General features: G+C 42.9%; 3 protein-coding genes across 3 annotated transcripts; 1 reads left to right on the forward strand and 2 right to left on the reverse strand.

Moving 5' to 3' along the window:
- Positions 1 to 85: 85 nt before the first annotated feature.
- Positions 86 to 3175, reverse strand: tomt (transmembrane O-methyltransferase). The gene is made up of 5 exons (XM_034199181.1): positions 3088 to 3175; positions 1654 to 1916; positions 1380 to 1576; positions 733 to 855; positions 86 to 574 (listed from the first exon to the last, which is right to left on the reverse strand). The coding sequence occupies exons 2-5, from the start codon at positions 1913 to 1915 to the stop codon at positions 377 to 379; spliced, it is 780 nt and encodes a 259-aa protein (XP_034055072.1). The 5' UTR covers position 1916; positions 3088 to 3175; the 3' UTR covers positions 86 to 376.
- A 417-nt stretch (positions 3176 to 3592) lies between these two features.
- Positions 3593 to 7219, reverse strand: sfrp2l (secreted frizzled-related protein 2 like). Its single transcript, XM_034199179.1, has 3 exons — positions 6563 to 7219; positions 5651 to 5731; positions 3593 to 5447 (listed from the first exon to the last, which is right to left on the reverse strand). Exons 1-3 carry the CDS (start codon positions 7083 to 7085, stop codon positions 5029 to 5031), a joined length of 1023 nt encoding a protein of 340 aa, XP_034055070.1. The 5' UTR covers positions 7086 to 7219; the 3' UTR covers positions 3593 to 5028.
- Positions 7220 to 12542: 5323 nt separating this feature from the next.
- On the forward strand, positions 12543 to 19587 carry lamtor1 (late endosomal/lysosomal adaptor, MAPK and MTOR activator 1). Its single transcript, XM_034199189.1, has 5 exons — positions 12543 to 12825; positions 14053 to 14195; positions 14313 to 14390; positions 17183 to 17306; positions 17724 to 19587. Exons 1-5 carry the CDS (start codon positions 12784 to 12786, stop codon positions 17814 to 17816), a joined length of 480 nt encoding a protein of 159 aa, XP_034055080.1. The 5' UTR covers positions 12543 to 12783; the 3' UTR covers positions 17817 to 19587.
- The last annotated feature ends 29 nt before the right edge of the window (positions 19588 to 19616 follow it).

The following is a 19616-nucleotide window of genomic DNA, read 5'->3' on the forward strand; positions in this document are numbered from 1 at the left end:
TTAACACAATATTTTGAGACAAAGATCCTAAGCAGGTATAATGGTTTTTATTTCTGTATAAAGACAAGAGTTGCAATGGGGTTATACAAGTGTTACATGACAGTTTCTTTCACTAATCATTCTCCTTTTTAGCCAGGAGGGGGAGCTGGCAGGAAGTTACTTAGGAAATAACAGATACAATGCAACTTCATAATATAACACACTGGCATGCCACAATGTTATGGTGAATTTAACTCTTTCGGGGATTTAACAACTGTCTTTACCATTAAAATTTAGTTTAATAAATGTTTTTACCGTAATGAATTCATCCTTTGCTAGCTACTCTATAGTAGTATACCTGACTTGAAGTGTGGGATGATGTCCCAGTCTGCATGATCTACTTGATTCCCTGGAACACCAGCTCAGCCATCCCGTCCCTGATGCCTCGGCTGTACTCTAGTGTGGCACGGTGGACCTTCCACTCGTACAGGCCGCTCTTCCGAATGTATCTGAGGAACTTTGGCGCCCCAGGGAACAGCACATTGTCGGCCACGATCATAGACCCTTTTCCCAGCAGACCAGTACCCTCCAACATCTGTAACACACACACAGAGGCAGTATCATGTGATCAAGGCAGTTGACCAGGTAACAATGGAATGGATTATAGCTATTACAAACTATTTAAGTAGCTTTCAATTGTAAGTAAACATTCAGCTTAACTCATATTTAAATACCCTTATTTGTTCTAGTTACCTGCAGATCAGGGAGGTAGCATTTCTTCCAGTGGTCCATGAAGACAAAATCCAGCCTTTCCAAACCATATTCAGACCGCAGCCGAGGTATCACTTCATCGGATGGATTCACGATGAGCTCCACCTGGAAAACATACATCGTGAATAACTCAAAAGGTATAACACATATAATATAATACTTAAAAAATAAGAAATATAAATGTCCCAGATACAACTTTAATCAAATTATGGTGATGGCCTGTAGATAGGTCATTTGGGGCTTTTATCAAAAGGCAGACAGTTCAAAAATTCAGGAGTCAAAGGCTTTATTGTCATATGCACATTAGCCACAGTGTAAATGTCTGCAATTCAAGTATTTAGTCTCAGGCCAGGCCAACAGTGCAATACAATATACTTAAGACATAAAATAAATAATAAAATAAAGTAACCAAATGGTTCAAGAAATGACCGATATACAGCATGTTAACTATGTATAATAGAATAAGATAAAACAGAATGAGAAATGAAATAAAATACTGCTTATTGAAATAATATATAAATAAGTGGACTGTAAACAGGTGTATGTGATTTAAACAAGTGAAGGAGAAGACATATGGCCATGGAGAGCAATGGATACCATAAAGTGTTTAAATGTTCCTGCTCTCTCACCGTGTCATCGTCAAACCCTGCCAGGCGGATAATTTTCTCGGCGATAGCAGCATTTCTCTGGTCCATCTCCACGCTGTAGAGCCTGGCACCCAAGGGCAGAGAGCGGGCGATGCGCACTGTGGTGTACCCGCAGTGAGAGCCCAGCTCCAGCACCGTCAGAGGGCTCTGCTCCATCAGCATCCGGTCCAGGACCTTCCCTACACACCAAAACACATCATGTAAAATCATGCTTGTGACCAGATCAATTGTTGTTTAATGTGAATGATCTCCTCACCCTTTTTAGGCCCAATGGTGCTGATGAACTCCATCTTGCTGCACCAGACATCAAAGGCGTCCAGGATGCTGTCGGGGTCTCCGGGGGTGGCGTGAGTGAGAACGTACTGGTAGGCACGCTCCTCTCGACTCAGGCCGGTAACACAGTCCCTCCAGATCCTGACCAGGACCGCCCGATAGAACAGCACAAAGTAGAAACGGCACCTGATGAGCACTGTCAGCAGGAGGGGGATGAAGGCCAGAGCAATAGCAGGGGACACCATCCTGTACAAAGAAAAACACACAGGTACATTCACAAGACACTCAGTTGTGATCAGAACATTAGGTAGAAAGTTGTTATTTTAACTTATAATATGAATTTATACTATGGGTGGGTGAAATGTATTCATGTGCTTTTACAAGTTTGGCAGCAGGACTTTTCTCCTGCTATTGCCCTACTCTTTGTTTTACTTCCATGGATTTATCTAATTCTGCTGCCCTGCTTCTGCTGTGAGGAAGTAAGGCAACACGGACAAAAAACAACTTTATCAATCAACAAATCACCCTAATTTTTTGTATAAATACAACAATTATGATTATTATCACCTTGCCATGTTGCCCTCTGATATTAATAGTCAAGTGGAGTAGGAACTTATGTATTTATCACCAGTATTTATTGCCAAACAATAGTATAACCTCCCATAACTGCAGCATGATACAGCCAATACATCCTGATAGTCATCAATGCTTTTATGATAATCTGACGCACAAACAGGTATTACCGTATTGAAGGTTTGAAAAACTGTCTGTAGTTATAGTGTCAATGGAAGTGGGTCATTTGTCTTCTCAGGTTATCAACATTTATGGAAGCACGATGCTGATTCCTGCGTGCAGATTTTTATGAATATGGACAATTAGGCCTACTTTCTGTGACATCAGGACTCATGTGGTCTCAAGCTAATGTGGTTCTTCTCTAATCTCCCATGTGTTAAATGATCCAACCATTAATTTGTTACGACAAAACTACTGAAAGATCATACATAAATAACAAACAAATCTCTTGTTAATGTGAAGAAAAAGGGGATATCATTGTAAGGTACATGTGAGAATACTGAAAACTGGTATTGTAAGACCATCAAGATACTGAAAACTAATTTGTGAATTAAAGTAAATAAATATTTTTGTTAAGTGACAACATTTCTGTGACCACATTTTGAGATAAACTTTTGGAGTTTTTAATGTATGCAAGATTATATCTACACAGGAACAAACTTCATGCTGAGTCCTGTGGTAGATGTGAGATTAAGCGCTGTGCCTGTCTTGATGTTTCTACTACTGCAGGTAATCGTAGACTCCGCAGGCTTTCTGCACCGCGTAGAACAGACTCTTTAACAAGTATTTAAATCCAAATACTGTCTCACTTACTGCTCAATGGAAAAAAAGAAGACAAACTCACCTATTTTCTGATAAATTAGCCTTAAGCAGAGTAACAGTGCAGATGATAAAGATGAAAGTGGCCCTTCAGTGACTGAAGACAGAGAGGTGTGTGTGTGTGTGTGTGTGTGTGTGTGTGTGTGTGTGTGTGTGTGTGTGTGTTAGAGAAGGTAAGAGACCTGGGGGTTTAAATAATTCATGTGTCACGTGTATGACACTACATATCCTGTAATTATTTCCATTTAATAGACTTTTTACAGGGACATAACTGACCATGTAGCTGGTAAACTAGTGTCTGTCATTTTTGATCAGACAAACAGATAGCATCTTGTCCAGATATTTGGAAAATGGACAATACTTTAGATCGGAGCAGAGACGGTGAGACAATGTGAGACACTTGATATACCAAGTAAACAGCAACAGGTGTGGGACTGTGTGGAATCAAATTTCTTTCTTCACTGAGTCATGATAAAAACGTCAAGCAGAACACAAATACATAAAAAAGATGAATTCTTAAAATATCAATACATTTTCTGAATGAAAGTTTTTATACAAAAAAACATGTGTTGACAGAGCTGACAGAGATCAGGAAAAAATGAATGCAAAAATAGAGACAGGAAAAGATCTACATGATTTATTGTTCACAACCAACTTGCTTTTTTTGTTCAGTGCTTCTTTTTTGATGTCCCTTGAGATTAAACCTTCCTAACATGTGATTTAACTCAATTAAATACTGAGACCTGGCTACTGTGAAAAAAAAGATAAAATACCAACAAAAACTTGCATGTCTATTATTTGTGTGGTGTATAATTAACGTGGATAGTAACAACGTTGTTATAGGTAGTACAAGAAAACAAAGTTATCATTACAGGAATTACAACAATTACACTGACTGCTCCACCCTTAAAGGTAGGGTAGGTAAGAAAGGAGAAACCAGCTCGAGTGCGCTAGAATTTGAAACTACGCAGCTGAAAAAAATCTGCCCCTTCCTTCAGACTTCCTTACAGGGCCCCTCCTCCAACACACATGACGTGCACATGATGACCAATGAGGGCACGAGATAAGTTTGTGCACGAGATGGAAGGCTGACAGGCAGGTAGGCCATCCAGTTATTTTAGCCGGGCCGGCTAATATAATTGGTCGTGCTTTTTACAGCGCCACGGCTTCCATAGGTGAATTTTTTTAATGTATTTATTGTCCAAGCATTTAATATATTCATTGCTTTTGGGGAATGTTAAGAGCATTCCATCGAATATAACAAAAAGTGTTTCTGAAGTGAATTACCTACCCCACCTTTCATAAGTATCAAAAGGAAATATGCGATGAGATCAGCCTAAACCCCTGCAATCATTACCAAACCCTTTGACCTTGATTAAAAGGTAACCCTTCGTGATCTCTTATATATACAAATATACACAAAATACAAAAGAAAATACACCAATATTGCCCAATTTGGAATTAAATCAACCTTTACACTTTTTGGCAGTAGTAACGTTTGCAACATTGCCTAACTATCGCTATGTGCTTAATATTTCCACAATAATGGGGTCACTACAAAAAGTATAAAAACTAGCTATATGTCTAATAATTGTTCACTGTAAAACTCTTGCTTGTCAGTTTGTTAAAACTATACTGTATTTCACTTGTGGAGTAAAGTAATACAAAATATATGTACTAATGAATGAAGACTCAATTGTTATCGAGTGTGTGGCATTTAGCACCTTAATCCCTTAATCAGGAACAATTCATCAACAAAGCCACTAGCAAACAGATTAAGATAACTACTGAATAATTGGTTAATTTACATTAACGATCTGCAAACAAGGGATTTAGTCAGTGTTATGCGTTAACTATTTGTCAGCTGTTCATTATATAAAAGTGTTGCAGTGAACAGCACACAGTAACACACTGCACCACAAAGCTATGTTCATAGGAAGGACTGCAATGGTTGAAAACACGCTGTCTACATCTCCGAACAGGACTGTTTGAGCATTGATCTGATGAACTTCTTCAGATCTTTGTCCCCTCTGGTCCACCTCACCAGTCGAGTCAGCACTAGTCTTCCCTCCTCAGCCTGAGCCAGGGCCAGGTACCATCCACTCTGGACCCCTTTCATCTCCTTTTCTCCTTCTTTTGCTTTTGTCTTATCCATCTGTCCCTCCTCTAACCCTCCGTCTTCATTTGTCACTGCAGAGTCTAAACCAGGACAAGTACAGGTGCCTCCTTCTTGCAGCCACAAAGCGCTGTGGGCCATTGCGCCTCCAATCCCTTCTGCCCTCTCTGCACCTCCCCCTGCCCATCTCAGGATGCGGCTGCGGGCCGTAGGCACCAGCTGACGGTCTCCTCCCACCATCGTCACACTGCCCAGACGCATCTTAAAAGCTGAAACAGAGACAGAGACAATGCTATTCAACAGGTGCCACTTCAGACACATTGTAAAACAATCTCCCCATCTCAATGATTTGATGTGATGTGGCCTGCTTTGTGATGTAAGTCTAGTGTAATTTGCTTTCTAATCAAAGCAATAATGCAGATTGGTAGGCCGTGTTCTAATCAGTTCATTCAAATAAGTAGTTTTTTCTCACCATATGGACTTTGGCAGAAGTTTTCCTGGATGTCAGATTCTCCTTCAGCAGCCAGACTGCAGGCATCACAAATAACACTCCCTGTGGGGGAGGAAAAGAGAGAGTATTCAATGACTGTGAGCGTCTGTGGTGGGGATGTTAAAGAGCAGAAACTCCAGGATCAAGGCATGCAATACAACTTAAAGATAACATTGGATAAAATAAGAATTCATTGATCTCCGGAAGGGACATTTCAGTTGTTACAGCACTCAAAGAATCAAAGATTCAACACAGTTAGCAACATATTAACTTTTGTATGAGGTAGGTATGTAGATAGGTCAAATATTAATATTGATTAAAGGCCAAATAGTGTCTCTTAAAAGAAAAAAGAAACAACATGACACAAACAAACATTTTTGCCAAGGACCCTAAATTGGACAATCTATATAGGCTAATAGAGACACTTTCCAAATCAGCTCAAAAATGTCTTTACTATTGTCAATTCATTTTACTATTAGCTAATTAGTGATGACATATTGAATTTTGAAAATATGCAGTGCTGGACACTTTTTATCAATATCTGACCTTTTATGAACCAACCAATTAATCTATAAATCAATTTAAATGAGCTCCACCTTTACCAGGCTGCAACAAAAAAGTGATGAACACATTCATGAATACAATAATATTGTTGTGGTATGTATTATTTTTGAAATGGGCCACTGCAAAATAAGTAGGCTAGCCTACTTTTACTTTTGATAGCCTAGTTAAAAATACTAGCCTATACATATTTTGACACTAATATAAAACAGTTTTACCTAGGCCTACCTACAAAGTTGACTTTAAAGTAGACTGATCAGCCTACTTTAAAATGTGGATTACACGTAACTCGAGTAAAATATGCTTATTTCACCTACAGATCCGTCCACTGACCTTTAAGCGCCTCCTCGTGCCTGACCTCATCCGCTGTCCGCCCTTCGTGCTCTCCGGTTGCCGGTATACACAACTCGGTCCCGCGCGGAAACCGGGTGCAGTTAAACATCTGCGGCCACGGGAATCCGAACGCGCTCATAACAGGCACGCAGCCGTCCCGTACGGCCTCGCACAGGCCCCGGCACGGGCTGACCGGCCCTCCGAGCTCCGGCAGGCACACCGGAGCGAACAGCGAGCACAGGAACTTCTTGGTGTCCCGGTGGCACAGCTTGGAGATGAGGGGCAGCCAGGCCGCCGACTGCTGCTGGGCCTCTCTCAGGGTGTCATGGCCGAGCAAGTTGGGGATCCGCATTTGCCTGTAGCCGATCCCGTGGCACAGAGACAGGGTGCTCGGGATGGGTTTACACACCGAGCGGACCGAGGAACTGAGCCCCAGCGACGACGGCCCGAGCTGGGGAGCCGCGGTGTCAGAGGCATGGGTGACTCCTCCAAACAGAATAAAGCAGAGCACAGAAACTAACATTGTCGTTTTTTGTTCCACCGGAGAATAGAGTGAAGTCTGCAGAGCTGCTGCTCTTTTGTCTGGATTTGAAGGTGTAAACAATGAGGTGTGGAGGAAACGGGGGGTTAATGAAAGGGCAGGCGCCTCCCAGTTATCATCCCACCCCATCAGACTGCTGCCTGTATCCACATTTAATAGTTTCAGGCTGCAAACGGTTTGTTTCTTTAGTTTGGCATGCATGTTATAAACTCCAAACGTAACAAAGAAAATAGGCTACAATTATGCAGTAAAGTAGCCTATCATCGTCAGGCACTTTGACTCAAAGTTTTCCAAAGCACATTTTTACACGTCATAACTTTTATTTTCAAATTAGATAATCGCTTTTCATGTTGTTTGTAAAAATTGTGGACATTAAATAATGTTTTGATAAGGATTACACTGCTGAACAATGCCATTTTGATTCAGAGATAGCTATAGCGTACTTGTCTTTTATTTATATATTTCTTAGTGGCATGAAAATGAAGACCAATAAGCTTACACGTGTGCTGTATATTTTTTGTATTTAACAATTTTTTTTAATCGGGCCTAACATATTTGTTTTTACAGAGTAAATGACAGATTACGCCTATTGTAAGCCATTTTACAAGTCCGAAATTGTAATCAGGAATAGTATCTATTTGAATCATCATGATTTCTGTATACAATTTAAAATAAACTAAACAGCTATACATGCTTTAAGGATTAATACAAAGACTTACATTAAATGCATTTTTAGTTAACAAACAGAATGCTGGTTTGGTGTATGCAAAACATTTGATTTGCAAAACATTACTGTCAGTATTGTAAAATTGGTTAGTGGAAATACAAATGTATTGGGAGAAGAACTATGTTTGGTACCCTGTCATCATACTCTGCCAGAGGGTAGACCCTTTCATCTTTTTCCAGGGAGACTGACACATGGCACCAACATGCCTCGTCCTGTTCCCTTCTCCTTCTGCTGTCTATTTGATTCTGTTTAGTAGTAGTAGTAGTAGTAGTAGTAGTAGTAGTAGTAGTAGTAGTAGTAGTAGTAGTAGTCATAGTAGTAGTAGTATAGTTGTAGCATAGACAGCTCACACTTGATTACATATTTGCAATGTTTTTCAAAGAGCCAGAAGGGCAGGTCGCCAGGTGGCTAGAAGAGCTCCAATCGTTCGACTTCAGGGTGGAGCACCGGGCTGGGGTGCGCCACACCAATGCAGACGCCCTCTCCCGGCGGCCGTGTGCCGCCGGCGGATGCCACTACTGCGAGAAGAGAGAGACTCGCGAAAAGGAGCTGCTGGTGGAGGACATCGTCTGTGCGGCAGCGCAGCAAGTGGAGGAGGCTTCAGTGATTCCCGCAGAAATGAAATATACTTTGGGGGAACGACTCGGGGTGGGGTGGGGTGCGTGAAAAAGAATCTCCTCAGAAATCTCTCAAAAATGTAGGAGCGGGGCTAGTCCTGGTGGGCTACCCAGGCTAAGTGACAAACTCAAATTTGCAGGTCACTGCCATCGACACCAGGAACTTCCAGCTGGCAAGTTAGTACTCTGGGAGCCAACACACGGGCACCGACCAAGAGGGCGCCCCACGCCAACATACGTGGAGGTGCTGAGGAAGGATGTGGGGGTGGAAAGCTCCACAGAGCTGGCCGGGTGTATGGAGGACCGTGAGGATTGGCGAACCCGTTGGCAAACTCGTCTAAGGACGACCTAGTAGTAGTAGTCCTTGATTGGCTCAAGTTCACACCTTTTTAGGGCCAGGGCTAGTGATGTTGTCCCGGGGATGCTTAGGAGTTGATAAAGGAGATAATCCCACTGACGTCATCATTTGATTCCAAAAGTGGGTCTGGACTCGCGCCCATAGAGGCTGTTTACCAGTATAATGGCTCCCCCCAAAGTATAATTTATGGGTGGCTCCCCCCAAAGTATAATTTATGGTTTTTAAAGTTTTTTTTACTCACTGAGCACTCATTGCCACCAATGCAAATGAGTGCTCACTGAGTAAAAAAAACAAAAAAACACACAAATTATACTTTGGGGGGAGCCATTATACTTTGGGGGCCCCCCAAAGTATTAACATGCTGTGGGAATCACTGGGCTATCTGCAGGGAGCTCCAGACAGTGGCTGCGTCAGAGTGGAAGCAACAGCAAGAGCTGGACGCCGTTCTTCAGCCTGTACTGCAGTGGGTTGAGTCGCAGCAGCGGCCACCGTGGGAGGAAGTGGCAGCGCTCTCCAAAGCAACAAAGGGGCTGTGGTCTCAGTTTGAGTCTCTACGTATGTGTCAGGGCGTACTGCAGCGGGCGTGGAAGGAGCCAGCAACGGGGGAGAAGAGGTGGCAAGTGGTGGTTCCTAGGGTCCTGCAAGAGGTCGTACTCAAGGCCATGCATGGCACGGCAGGCTCTGGTCACTTCGGAGTCACTAAGACCCTCCGCCGCCTTCGTCAGGGCTGCTACTGGGGACAGTGCAGGAGGGATGTCGAAGACTTCTGTCGCCGCTGTGATCCGTGTACGGCACGGAAGGGCCCCCCGGGGCGTTCCCATGCTCTGCTGCAACAATCTCCCGTCGGGGAGCCGATGGAGAGAGTAGCGGTTGATGTGGTGGGGCCGCTACCCTTGTCAAACAGGGGTAACCGCTACGTTCTCACGGCCATAGACTACTTCACAAAGTGGACAGAGGCGTATGCGCTCCCTGACCAAGAAGCAGAGACAGTCGCGGATGCCTTGGTGTCCGGCATGTTCAGCCGGTTTGGAGTACCGGAGACCCTGCACAGTGACCAGGGGAGGAATTTCGAGTCCCGGGTGTTCGCCTCCATGTGCTCTCAACTGGGCATTCACAAAACACGCACCTCCCCCCTGCGACCACAGAGCGACGGACTAGTAGAGAGATTTCATCGCACCATGGGACAGCAGCTGGCCATCCTCACGTCGAGGCATCAGCGCGACTGGGACGAGCATCTGCCCCTGGTGCTCATGGCATGTCGGTCTGTAGTCCAGGAGTCATCAGCCTGTTCGCCGGCCCTTCTCATGCTGGGGAGAGAGCTTCGAACCCCTGCGGTGTTGGCGTTTGGTCGGCCACCAGATTCCCTGGACACGCCTCCTGGTCCTGAGTACGCAAGGAGGCTGCAGGACCGGCTTGAGTCCGCTCATGCCTTTGCCCGCGAGCAGCAGAAAAGTGCTGGGGTGAGACAGAAGCGGAACTACGACATCAGGACCAGAGGGCAGCATTTCCGGGCCGAGGAACTGGTTTGGGTCTACAGCCCACAACGAACGAAAGGCCGGTGCCCAAAGTTGGACAGTCAGTGGGTGGACCCTTGCCGAGTACTAGAGAGGGTGGGGGAAGTGGTCTACAGGGTGCAGCTGCCACCAAAGGGGAGAAAAGTGGTGCTCCACTGAGACAGGCTGGCTCCGTACAGAGGCGTCGCTTCCCCACAGACCGAAGGAACCTCGGGACACACAGACGTCCCATCGACATCCCTCCGCAGACCCCCCGGCGGACAGAGCAGCAGTCCCCCCAGTCTTTCGGCGCCTGGGCCAGATCCGGCAACCCCAGCCCCCCTGCCGAGAAGGCAGACACGACCCCCGGGTCGTTTCAGAGACTTTGTGTGGTAGTAAGGTTATAGTGAGACCCCCCAGTTCCTGTAGAGGGCAAGAATGCGCCCTGGTCTCACTGGAAGGGATGGTAGTCCACCCAGCTCTTCCTAGTCAAAGTTCAGTGTGTAGGTGTAGTGTGGGGCTGTGTTTAGTTGTTCCTCGTAGGCGAGGAATTTTGTAGTGGGGGCTGGGCTTGTGGTGGGTTTTCTGTGTTTTCAAAGGCTACTGGTTTGGTTGGGGACAGCCAGTGGGGTAGTCCCTGCAGTGAGCTGGAGAGGGTGGGGGGAGTGTTTTGTACTGTGTTTTATATGTAACTCGTGGGCGAGGAACTTTGTAGTGGGGGGGTAGTGTAGCGATCCTGATAGGCTACTCAGGGTGTCACTTAGGCATACCCCGTCTCTCTGCCAATCATAGAGCTGCACCGTGATGGTGGCTGAGGTGCGGGCCTGTGGTTGGTGGAGCGGACGGGGGAGGGCGGGGAGTTGTGACGTAGACAGTGCTATATCTTGTGGTTGGTTTAGGAAATAAGTTAGTGTGCGGTAGAACCCACGAAGTGTACTTGACCTGTTATCATCTGTCTTCAAATACTAGTTATTAAAGCCTAATAACTACAAGCCTGTCTCCGACTCATCTTGGGAACGTTACAATAGAATGGAAATGATCAAATCAAGTACAACCTCAGAACTGTAGCCTTTGGTTTGTTGTAGTGTGGTAATAGGCTATAGACTGTAATTATTATAGAGTTCAGTAACAAACTACAAGTCTTAATGTAACCCTCTATATGGCATACTGTTACCCTCAGGCAACAAACCACTTTTTTCGACCTCACACTGGCCCTCTAAATATTTTTATTTTTTTAAATATACACAATGTCACCTGACATGCTGGTGTCCAATAAAAGGAGGGAATTATATGGGTGTGGCATTTTGTCTTGGGGTGGAGCAGTCCTTTCTGCAAGCAAAGCTGCAGGGGACTCAGGGCCACCACTTGGTAAGATACATTTAACTTTTTAACATATTATAAATGTACACAACTTAAAATAAAAAATACATACATGTGCATGAATACATAAAGAAGTATATTTGATTGTTTAAAGACTTATTATGTATTTATTAATTAGCTACAACTATGTTTTGTTGTTCGTTGCCTCAGGGCAACACTGTGCCACAGACCACTTTTTTCCAGGCAATATCATGCAAGTGTGCAAATGTGCTCAGCTGTAAAATGATAAACCTAATCAATGTTTTTACTTTACCATCTACTGATATTTACAGGAAATGGACACCAAAACCTGTTATGGGCAGAAGGGACATGATCAGGCTGTTAGGGCTATTCCGTCTGACAGTGAGGACAGTCAAGGGTCAAGATAGGGTTAGGCACACAGACACACACACATAGACACACACACAAATATATATACACACACGCACAGACACACGCACACAAAGAAAACCTTTTGAATTCATATAGAGTTGTTTTTTCTATTTCTTCTGAATTGTAGAAATCCTTGGTGTTTCAATACCCTCGTAGCACATTGTTGCCCTGAGGCAACAAACCAACCCCTGGTTGAGGGGTGAGGGGGGGTCACATTTTATAATTGATATAATATCAGGGACCCCTAAGCTCCTAAAACACATGGCAAAAAATGTTTTTCCTCCCAAAATAAAAAGTCATGCCATAGAGGGTTAAAGGGCTTCTCTCTCCTAAATTGCCAAAACCACTGGCATGCATTCTGGGACTTTAAAGTATTATTACATGTAACATTTGATCGTTTTACTTTTTTTTTTTTTTTTAAATATGGTTTTCCTAATGCTCCGTCCTTACGTTTGGCTTCAACGTAACTCTCCTTTTGAAAAAGAAATCCTCCATCACGTGACGGAGTCCGCAGCTGCTTCTTTTATACCGGAAGTGGTCGTTGTGTTGTTGCACCAGAGTCGCTGTCATGTGATAGCTCTTCCGAGGAGCTGCTGTTGACAGTAGCTTCCTACCTTTACATGAAGCTAAAGTAAAACTACGCAGGAGAACAGTTTTATGTTGGAGAAGATAAACACGGCTCGTTTCTGACGGAGAAGCCGGGCTTGTGTAGTTTCGCCCCTCGGACGCTGACATGGGGTGCTGTTACAGCAGCGAGAACGAGACACAAGAGCAGGTAGTTAGCTGCTAGCCGGCTACATCTGTCCCGATAAATGTTACGTTGTATAAAGAAACAACTTATGTGATTCAATTGTTTTTTATCGAGAATGTATTTTACGGGAAATGCATTTGAGTAATGTGTGAGAAGGTTATCAACCGGCCATTCATTTAATAGTTATAGTGATATGACACATTTAGCATGCTAGTTAAAGCCTTCGGTAAAGGCCTGACCCAGGCTGTGAAGTTGGCACATAGATGAGAAACCATAATAGATTAAAAGATAATTGACAGATATGAAGGCAAACGCAGAAGAAAAGCAGACATATGGCAACCTATTAACTGTCATTTTTACTATTATCAGGACATTATGTTTAGCTAGTTAAATCAGTGTTACTTCCTTAAATGCATTTTTTTTAAAAACCAATCTGTTAACACCATATTTGCCAGCAGATGAATATATGTCTAATTCCTCCCGACTACTACCATTAATAGTTTATGTTCTAGATACCATGTACTTGATGTGATTTGTGTCATATGACCCTAGCTATTTTCAGTCCGTGCTGCCTTCATGCAGTATCTTCCATCGTATGCAGTTATTAATGTTATCTTAATAACTGCATTAATAGTACAATCGAATACATTTTATGATTTGTAAAGTTAATCTACGAGTTTTACTGCAATTTAGGGGAGTATGTATGTAAAAAAAAAAAAAAAGGAAAGGGAAACTACTAACATTCAGGAAAAATGTTTCTGAGAAATGGGTTGTCTTGGTTTAAACACATAACAAACTAAAACACTTGTATAACAATTTGTGTATGAATATTGTGTACAGCCTAAACCTAATAGTGAAAGGGTTGCCTATTTCAATATGCTATGTACAAAGGGCCTACATCTTTCTCAAGCTTTACGTAATGTAACAATATAAGTGTTGTGTTGTTGACAAATGTAATGCTAGTGCTGTTGATAAATCAAGCCTTTGACACCACATCTAATTGTTACATGTTGACAGTAATCTTTAATTATAAAGTATCTAATGAGGGAAATAATTGTAATGGGTCAAACGGTACTTTATTATTCCTTATCAATCATTGATCATGTTTAATGTCATGCTGCATAAAACTAAAGTTAGGTAATGAATGTTCTGTGGCACTTATTTTTGTACATTTGAATTGCTACACAGTTCATTAAAATGTCATGAGCTGAAAACGTTTGTACTTATTACTTTTCTGATCATCCTTTCTAGCGTAATGAACGTAAGCCGCTGATCCCCCACCCGGACCCTGTCAGTAAACCGCCAAATGGGACAGACTGGATCACTACCAGTGTCCCCTCCGCGAGGACAGATGAGCAGGCCCTCCTTACATCCATCCTCACTAAGACGGCACAGTAAGACAGTCCTTCGTGCACACACACAGACGAGCCAGATTCAGCATGTTTCCTAATAATAAAGCAGTTATTCATACACTCCTTTTAATGAAACTGCCATTTGTTCCTCTCTGTCAGGAACATCATTGATGTCTCAGCAGCTGACTCTGTCATGATGGAGCAGCATGAATACATGGACAAAGCTAGACAATACAGGTATGTGACTGAGCAGTAGGCAGTATTTGTTGGTTTCTGCAGTTTTCCATTTTGTTTTCCTTGTATGGGTATGGGCGTGATCAGCCGTCCAACTGTGGAGGAAATTGCAGAAAAGAAGAGAGCCCTGAAAGAGGGGAAGTTACTGAAACGTGCCTGCCATTAGTCTCTCTTTCAGTCCTACTGTGTCCTGCTCTTCCTCTCGTTAGGAATACTGTCCAGCGGGTTGCTGTCTTCCTGTTTTTTCGGTTGAGAATGAAACTGAAAACAATGTTTTAAAATTCCAACACCCACCCAAGGACTTGAGAATGAAATGGAGGAAGTAATTACATAAAAACAAAACAATGAAAAAGCGTAGGCATATGCCCTTAAAACTTTAACTTAAACCTCAGGTACAATTAGGGGTGCACCGAATGGGAAATTCTTGGCCGAAACCGATACCGAAAATAGGAAACAGTTGGCCGAATGCCGAAAGGCCGAAAATGATTAATAGAAATTAGGGCCGGGACTCGATTAAAAAAATTAATCTAATTAATTAGAGGCTTTGTAATTAATTAATCGAAATTAATCGCATTTTTAATCGCATATAAATATTTGACCTGAGAACAGTGAGAAGCAATTTTTTTCACATGGATTTTAGTATACCATTAGGCGCATTCACACCGCAGTACTTTTCCCACAAAGGTTCATGAGAACTTAGTTCATGAGAACAAATGAAGCCGCTGACGTCACTTCTTCTTCTTCTGCTTTGGGTTTACTGGCAGGCCGCAAACCACTTCACGGCGTATACTGCCGCCCAAAGTCCCCGGCCGGAAGTCCCCGGAGTTGGGGACTGGCTTCAGTAGAAGCTGCTGGGAGTCCCAGCAGCTTCTACTGAAGCCTTCCGAGTAAATCGCCAGAACGCCGACACCTCCTCATCTCCACCACTCCCATGTTTTATTTTGTGTTGCCATAAGTTAGTCTCTCTGCGTTTCTGCGCTGGGCTAATGCTAATGCTAATAATGCTAATGCGAGGATAATAAAATGGCGGCTTCACCAAACTTTTTGGGAGTTTTACGGGGCGTGGTTTGCAATCCGCCCAGCCAATCAGAAATATAGCTCTTTTCTCACAAGAGAGCCGTACGAAAGTCCCTGCTCTCTAGCAGCTCTCTGCTCTCTAGCAGGGACTTTCGTGGGGGTAAAAAGGTTCTCATTAACTAATTTTAGTACCGGCTCTTTTTGGTGTGAACCATAGACTGTATGGTGTGAACGCGATAAAAGAGGCTAGCTTCCACGCTAGCTTCCACGCTAGCTGCTATATGTTTTGCATTGAGGTAATACTTGAGGCTTGATGTGCTGCGGTGATATGCGAATTGCTTTTTGCATAATTTGCACACAACCGTGCTCTTATCGACGCTTCCATCCGTCCGTTTTTTAAAACAACATTTCCCACTGTTGTTCACTGTGGTTTGTTGTTGTCTGAAGTCATGAACGTTAGTTGGTGCTCCAGTATAATCGGTACGCCTAAAACTCATCCAGTGAGAAACGTTCCGCGGTGCAAAAATAAGTGTGATTTAAAATGCGTTAATTTTTTTAACGCGTTAATTTTTGTGTAATTAATTAATCTTAATTAACGCGTTAAAGTCCCGGCCCTAATAGAAATATATATATATATAATGTATACATTTTTTACCAATGTTGTTCAGCTACCTGATTATGGAAATAGACATGATTATGGCAAAACTTAACTTAAATAATAATCACTATTATGGGTCCATAAAACATTTATTCAGCACTTTTGAATGCATACAGTACATTTATATATGTCATGTATTATTGCTAAAAAACATGATATCGCAGTCTTAGTGTCGCCAACTCGTTTCTAATATGCAAAGACAACAAATGCGTCTATGATGTATTTTCGATCAGACGAGATCTCTCTCCCCCGTCTGTGTGCGAGGGGGCGGGGCAGTTTACACACACGCAGCTGCTACATGCAGCGGAGCACACTGCGGAGATGGCGGAGAGAACGCGCTCCGAGGTGTGGTTAAACTTTACCCGTCTCGATGTGGAGAATACTTGTTACCATAAGTGCAATAAGAGTTTAGCATGTAAGCACGAGCAATTTGTCTAAACATTTAGCAAAAGTGCACCGCATGCAGACGGAGGAATGTACCGGGTTCGACCGTCTTTCTAGCAGCTCTGTAGCCCCATCCACGAGTAACGTTTCCACGTCAGGTGTTATGTATGCTAGCAGCAACACACGGAGTTAACTACATGATACAAACATGGGTTAATGATTAGAGGTAACTGAGTTATTTAGTTTGTTAAAATGTCAGCTATTCTGTTTACAGTCTGTCATCAGATTATTTAATACGATTTGTTAAAGGCTCAGGGCAATCTCGATGACAAAGGTCAATGTTCCCCCCCCTGTGAGCCAGCCGCGAGCATGGTCGCCACGTCTTTATTACGTCATCACAACAACACGTTAGGTTACCAACGTAGCCTGTTCTGACATTCGGTGATTTTTTTTCGGTGCTAAAACCCTTTCGGTCGAAAGCCGAAAGGGCCTTTTTAACCATTTTCGGCCGATAATTTTCGGTGGCCGAATATTCGGTGCATCCCTAGGTACAATGATATCTAGTGGCTAGAATTCTGCCAAACACAGCAGCTGTGCTTAGTCTAAAATACAGGTGCAGATTAAACTGGAGGTTCTGAGGACACAACAATCCGCTTTAAGCTTCAAGGTGACAAACTGTGTTTTAACCAAACCTCTTTCCTACAGCTTTGATAATACAGCTTTTGTTTTGTTTCAGTACTAAGCTGGCTGTGTTGAGTAACAGTCTGCCCCAGAGGAAAGCTCTCGCTCTCCCCTCCCTCACCAGCCAACCCCACCAAGTGCTTGCAAGTGACCTGGTGCCATACTCAGATGTTCAACAGGTAATCAAACACTAGCACACGGGTGAAATGTTGGCATGTCTTTCTACCCCCCACATTGCTTCTTGTCGTGTGCTTCCTTGTTGGCTAGATTTAACATCAGAGGGACATTTGGCATGCAACATGTAGCTGTTAGGTATTTCAGTGTGTGGGGGTGTGTGGCTGAAAATAGATTTGAAGGATATCTTATACTTTTCTGTTATAACGGTTTGTGTCAAAGACATTCTGTTGGTCATACACAGTAGGCTAGTCTTTACACATGGAAACTGTGAATTGTATCTTTTTTCACACTCGACATAAACACTGCTGGTTGCAGGTGCATTGCAGGTCTCCCTTGAAAAAGAGATCTATGATCTCAAGGGACAATCTGGATAAATAAAGGTTTGAAATTAAATGAACACTGTCTCTTTTTCTTTGCAGATATCCAAGATAGCAGCGTACGCTTACAGTGCAATTTCACAAATCAAAGTGGATGCTAAAGAAGAACTGGTGGTCCAGTTTGCTATTCCCTGATTCTGCTACCATGGCCTGCATACTGTTTCTCCCATCACGCTCTCTTTTATGTCACTTCTGCATCAACACCCACAAGCCCACCATTTATTAAAGCATCTCAGTCCTTTCTGCTTCTTAGCTTTGTCTCTAACTGCTATAAAGACAGAAACGATGTAGGATTGCACCCTATGGCCGTCTTAATTTAGTGTACATAATTGTGGGTCAGTGACAAATCAGCATGGGCAAGGGAAGATGGTCTACTATAGAAGGGCCATTGGGGTATACTCCTTTATTTACAACAATTACTCCTCTGTACGCAATGCGTGGATCACAGACTCAGTCAGAACCAGCTGGAAAATCATAATTCATCCTACTTGTTGATCTCCCTAATTTTACTCAATTTAGTTTGTTCCCTTCGCCTGTACACTCAGGCAAACAGACTGTTATAAAGGCGTGGAAGGATGTACAGTGTATTCACCTGGGATAGAGTTGAAGGATTTCTGGCACAATGCATAAGCTATTGGTGTGTATACAATCTTCACTGGAACATGGAGAAATACGAAATCTCTGTCATGGAAGAATTAAAATGATCACAGTACCGTAGGTGCAAGTACAATGGTATTTTAGCCATTCACCAGGATAAAAACTTGCAATATGGCATAAAGGTAGCACTAAATATGCCTTTAGCTCTGTTGTCTGTTGGGAAAACATTCAGAAATAGTCAAGTAAAGAAAATATGTCAGCAAGATGTCACTATAATTTAGACGGTTTACTACTACAGTCCTGATGTGTGCTGCAGAGACTTTAGGCATCACACAACCCAGTTATCTGGTGTCACACTTCACCAACCATGTCTGCCTGCCACCCAAACATAATCAGTAAATAGTTGGTTATTTGTTGTCCAGTGGGTAATCTGTTGTTCCATTTGAGGCTAAATTGACCTGTTTATGGTTGGTGTGCTCTGGAGGGTGAGGATGCGAACATAAGCAGGGGGATGCTGGGTGGGCATAATGTTTTGAGTTGACAGACAGTAATGTGTCCTCTGCTTTTTTTTAATAGCACTGAGTAAATGTATCTGGCAAACTCTTTAAATCCAATCCCAGAACTTCACATATTTAATAGCGGACGAGGCATACAGCGATGAGAGGGCGGGCAGGTAGAGGGTGCACGGACATTAATCATGTATTCATGCCGCCTTTGTACAGAATTTTCTGATTGATCATAAAAACACGAGTTGTATGAAGTTCCTCTTTTTGTAGAGAGTTCATTGGTCAGGATTGGCTAAGATTTGAGTAGTGATAACAAATGTTTTTATGAAATGGAAGAACCCTTTTAAGGCCTGCAATTGTTAGCTTTTAAGCAAAGCTTTTCGCTGCAGACTAATATGATTGAGTTGCTCATATTAATCAGGAACTAACCATTGTAGCAGTTTGGGGGAGCGCTAACAACCTATGTACCAAAACAGATAAAATGATCCGAGACCTTTTGTGATTATTTATTTGTGTTTTAAAATGTTTATTTGCTCTTTGGAGGAGAGCACATGACTGTATGCGTGTGCAGGGAGCAGTCTCTAAAGGGATGATCTGCAAGGCTGTGATTACTTCAACCACGCAACTGATTTGAGCTTTTTGCAATGGGTTTTTGGCATTTGTTTCTGTTTTCTTTGTTACTCAAATGTGTTCTACTACCTGACATGTTTGATATATCTTAGGCTAGCACCAGAAAGTTTTAAGAATTTGTTGTTTTTGTTTGTTTTTTGGTTTAATTATCTCATTAAAGATGTTCAACATAAGCACTCTTGTCTTATTACTTATACCCGTG

This window comes from Gymnodraco acuticeps, unplaced genomic scaffold (genome assembly GCF_902827175.1).
Source record: "Gymnodraco acuticeps unplaced genomic scaffold, fGymAcu1.1, whole genome shotgun sequence".
In the NCBI taxonomy this organism is placed as follows: domain Eukaryota; kingdom Metazoa; phylum Chordata; class Actinopteri; order Perciformes; family Bathydraconidae; genus Gymnodraco; species Gymnodraco acuticeps.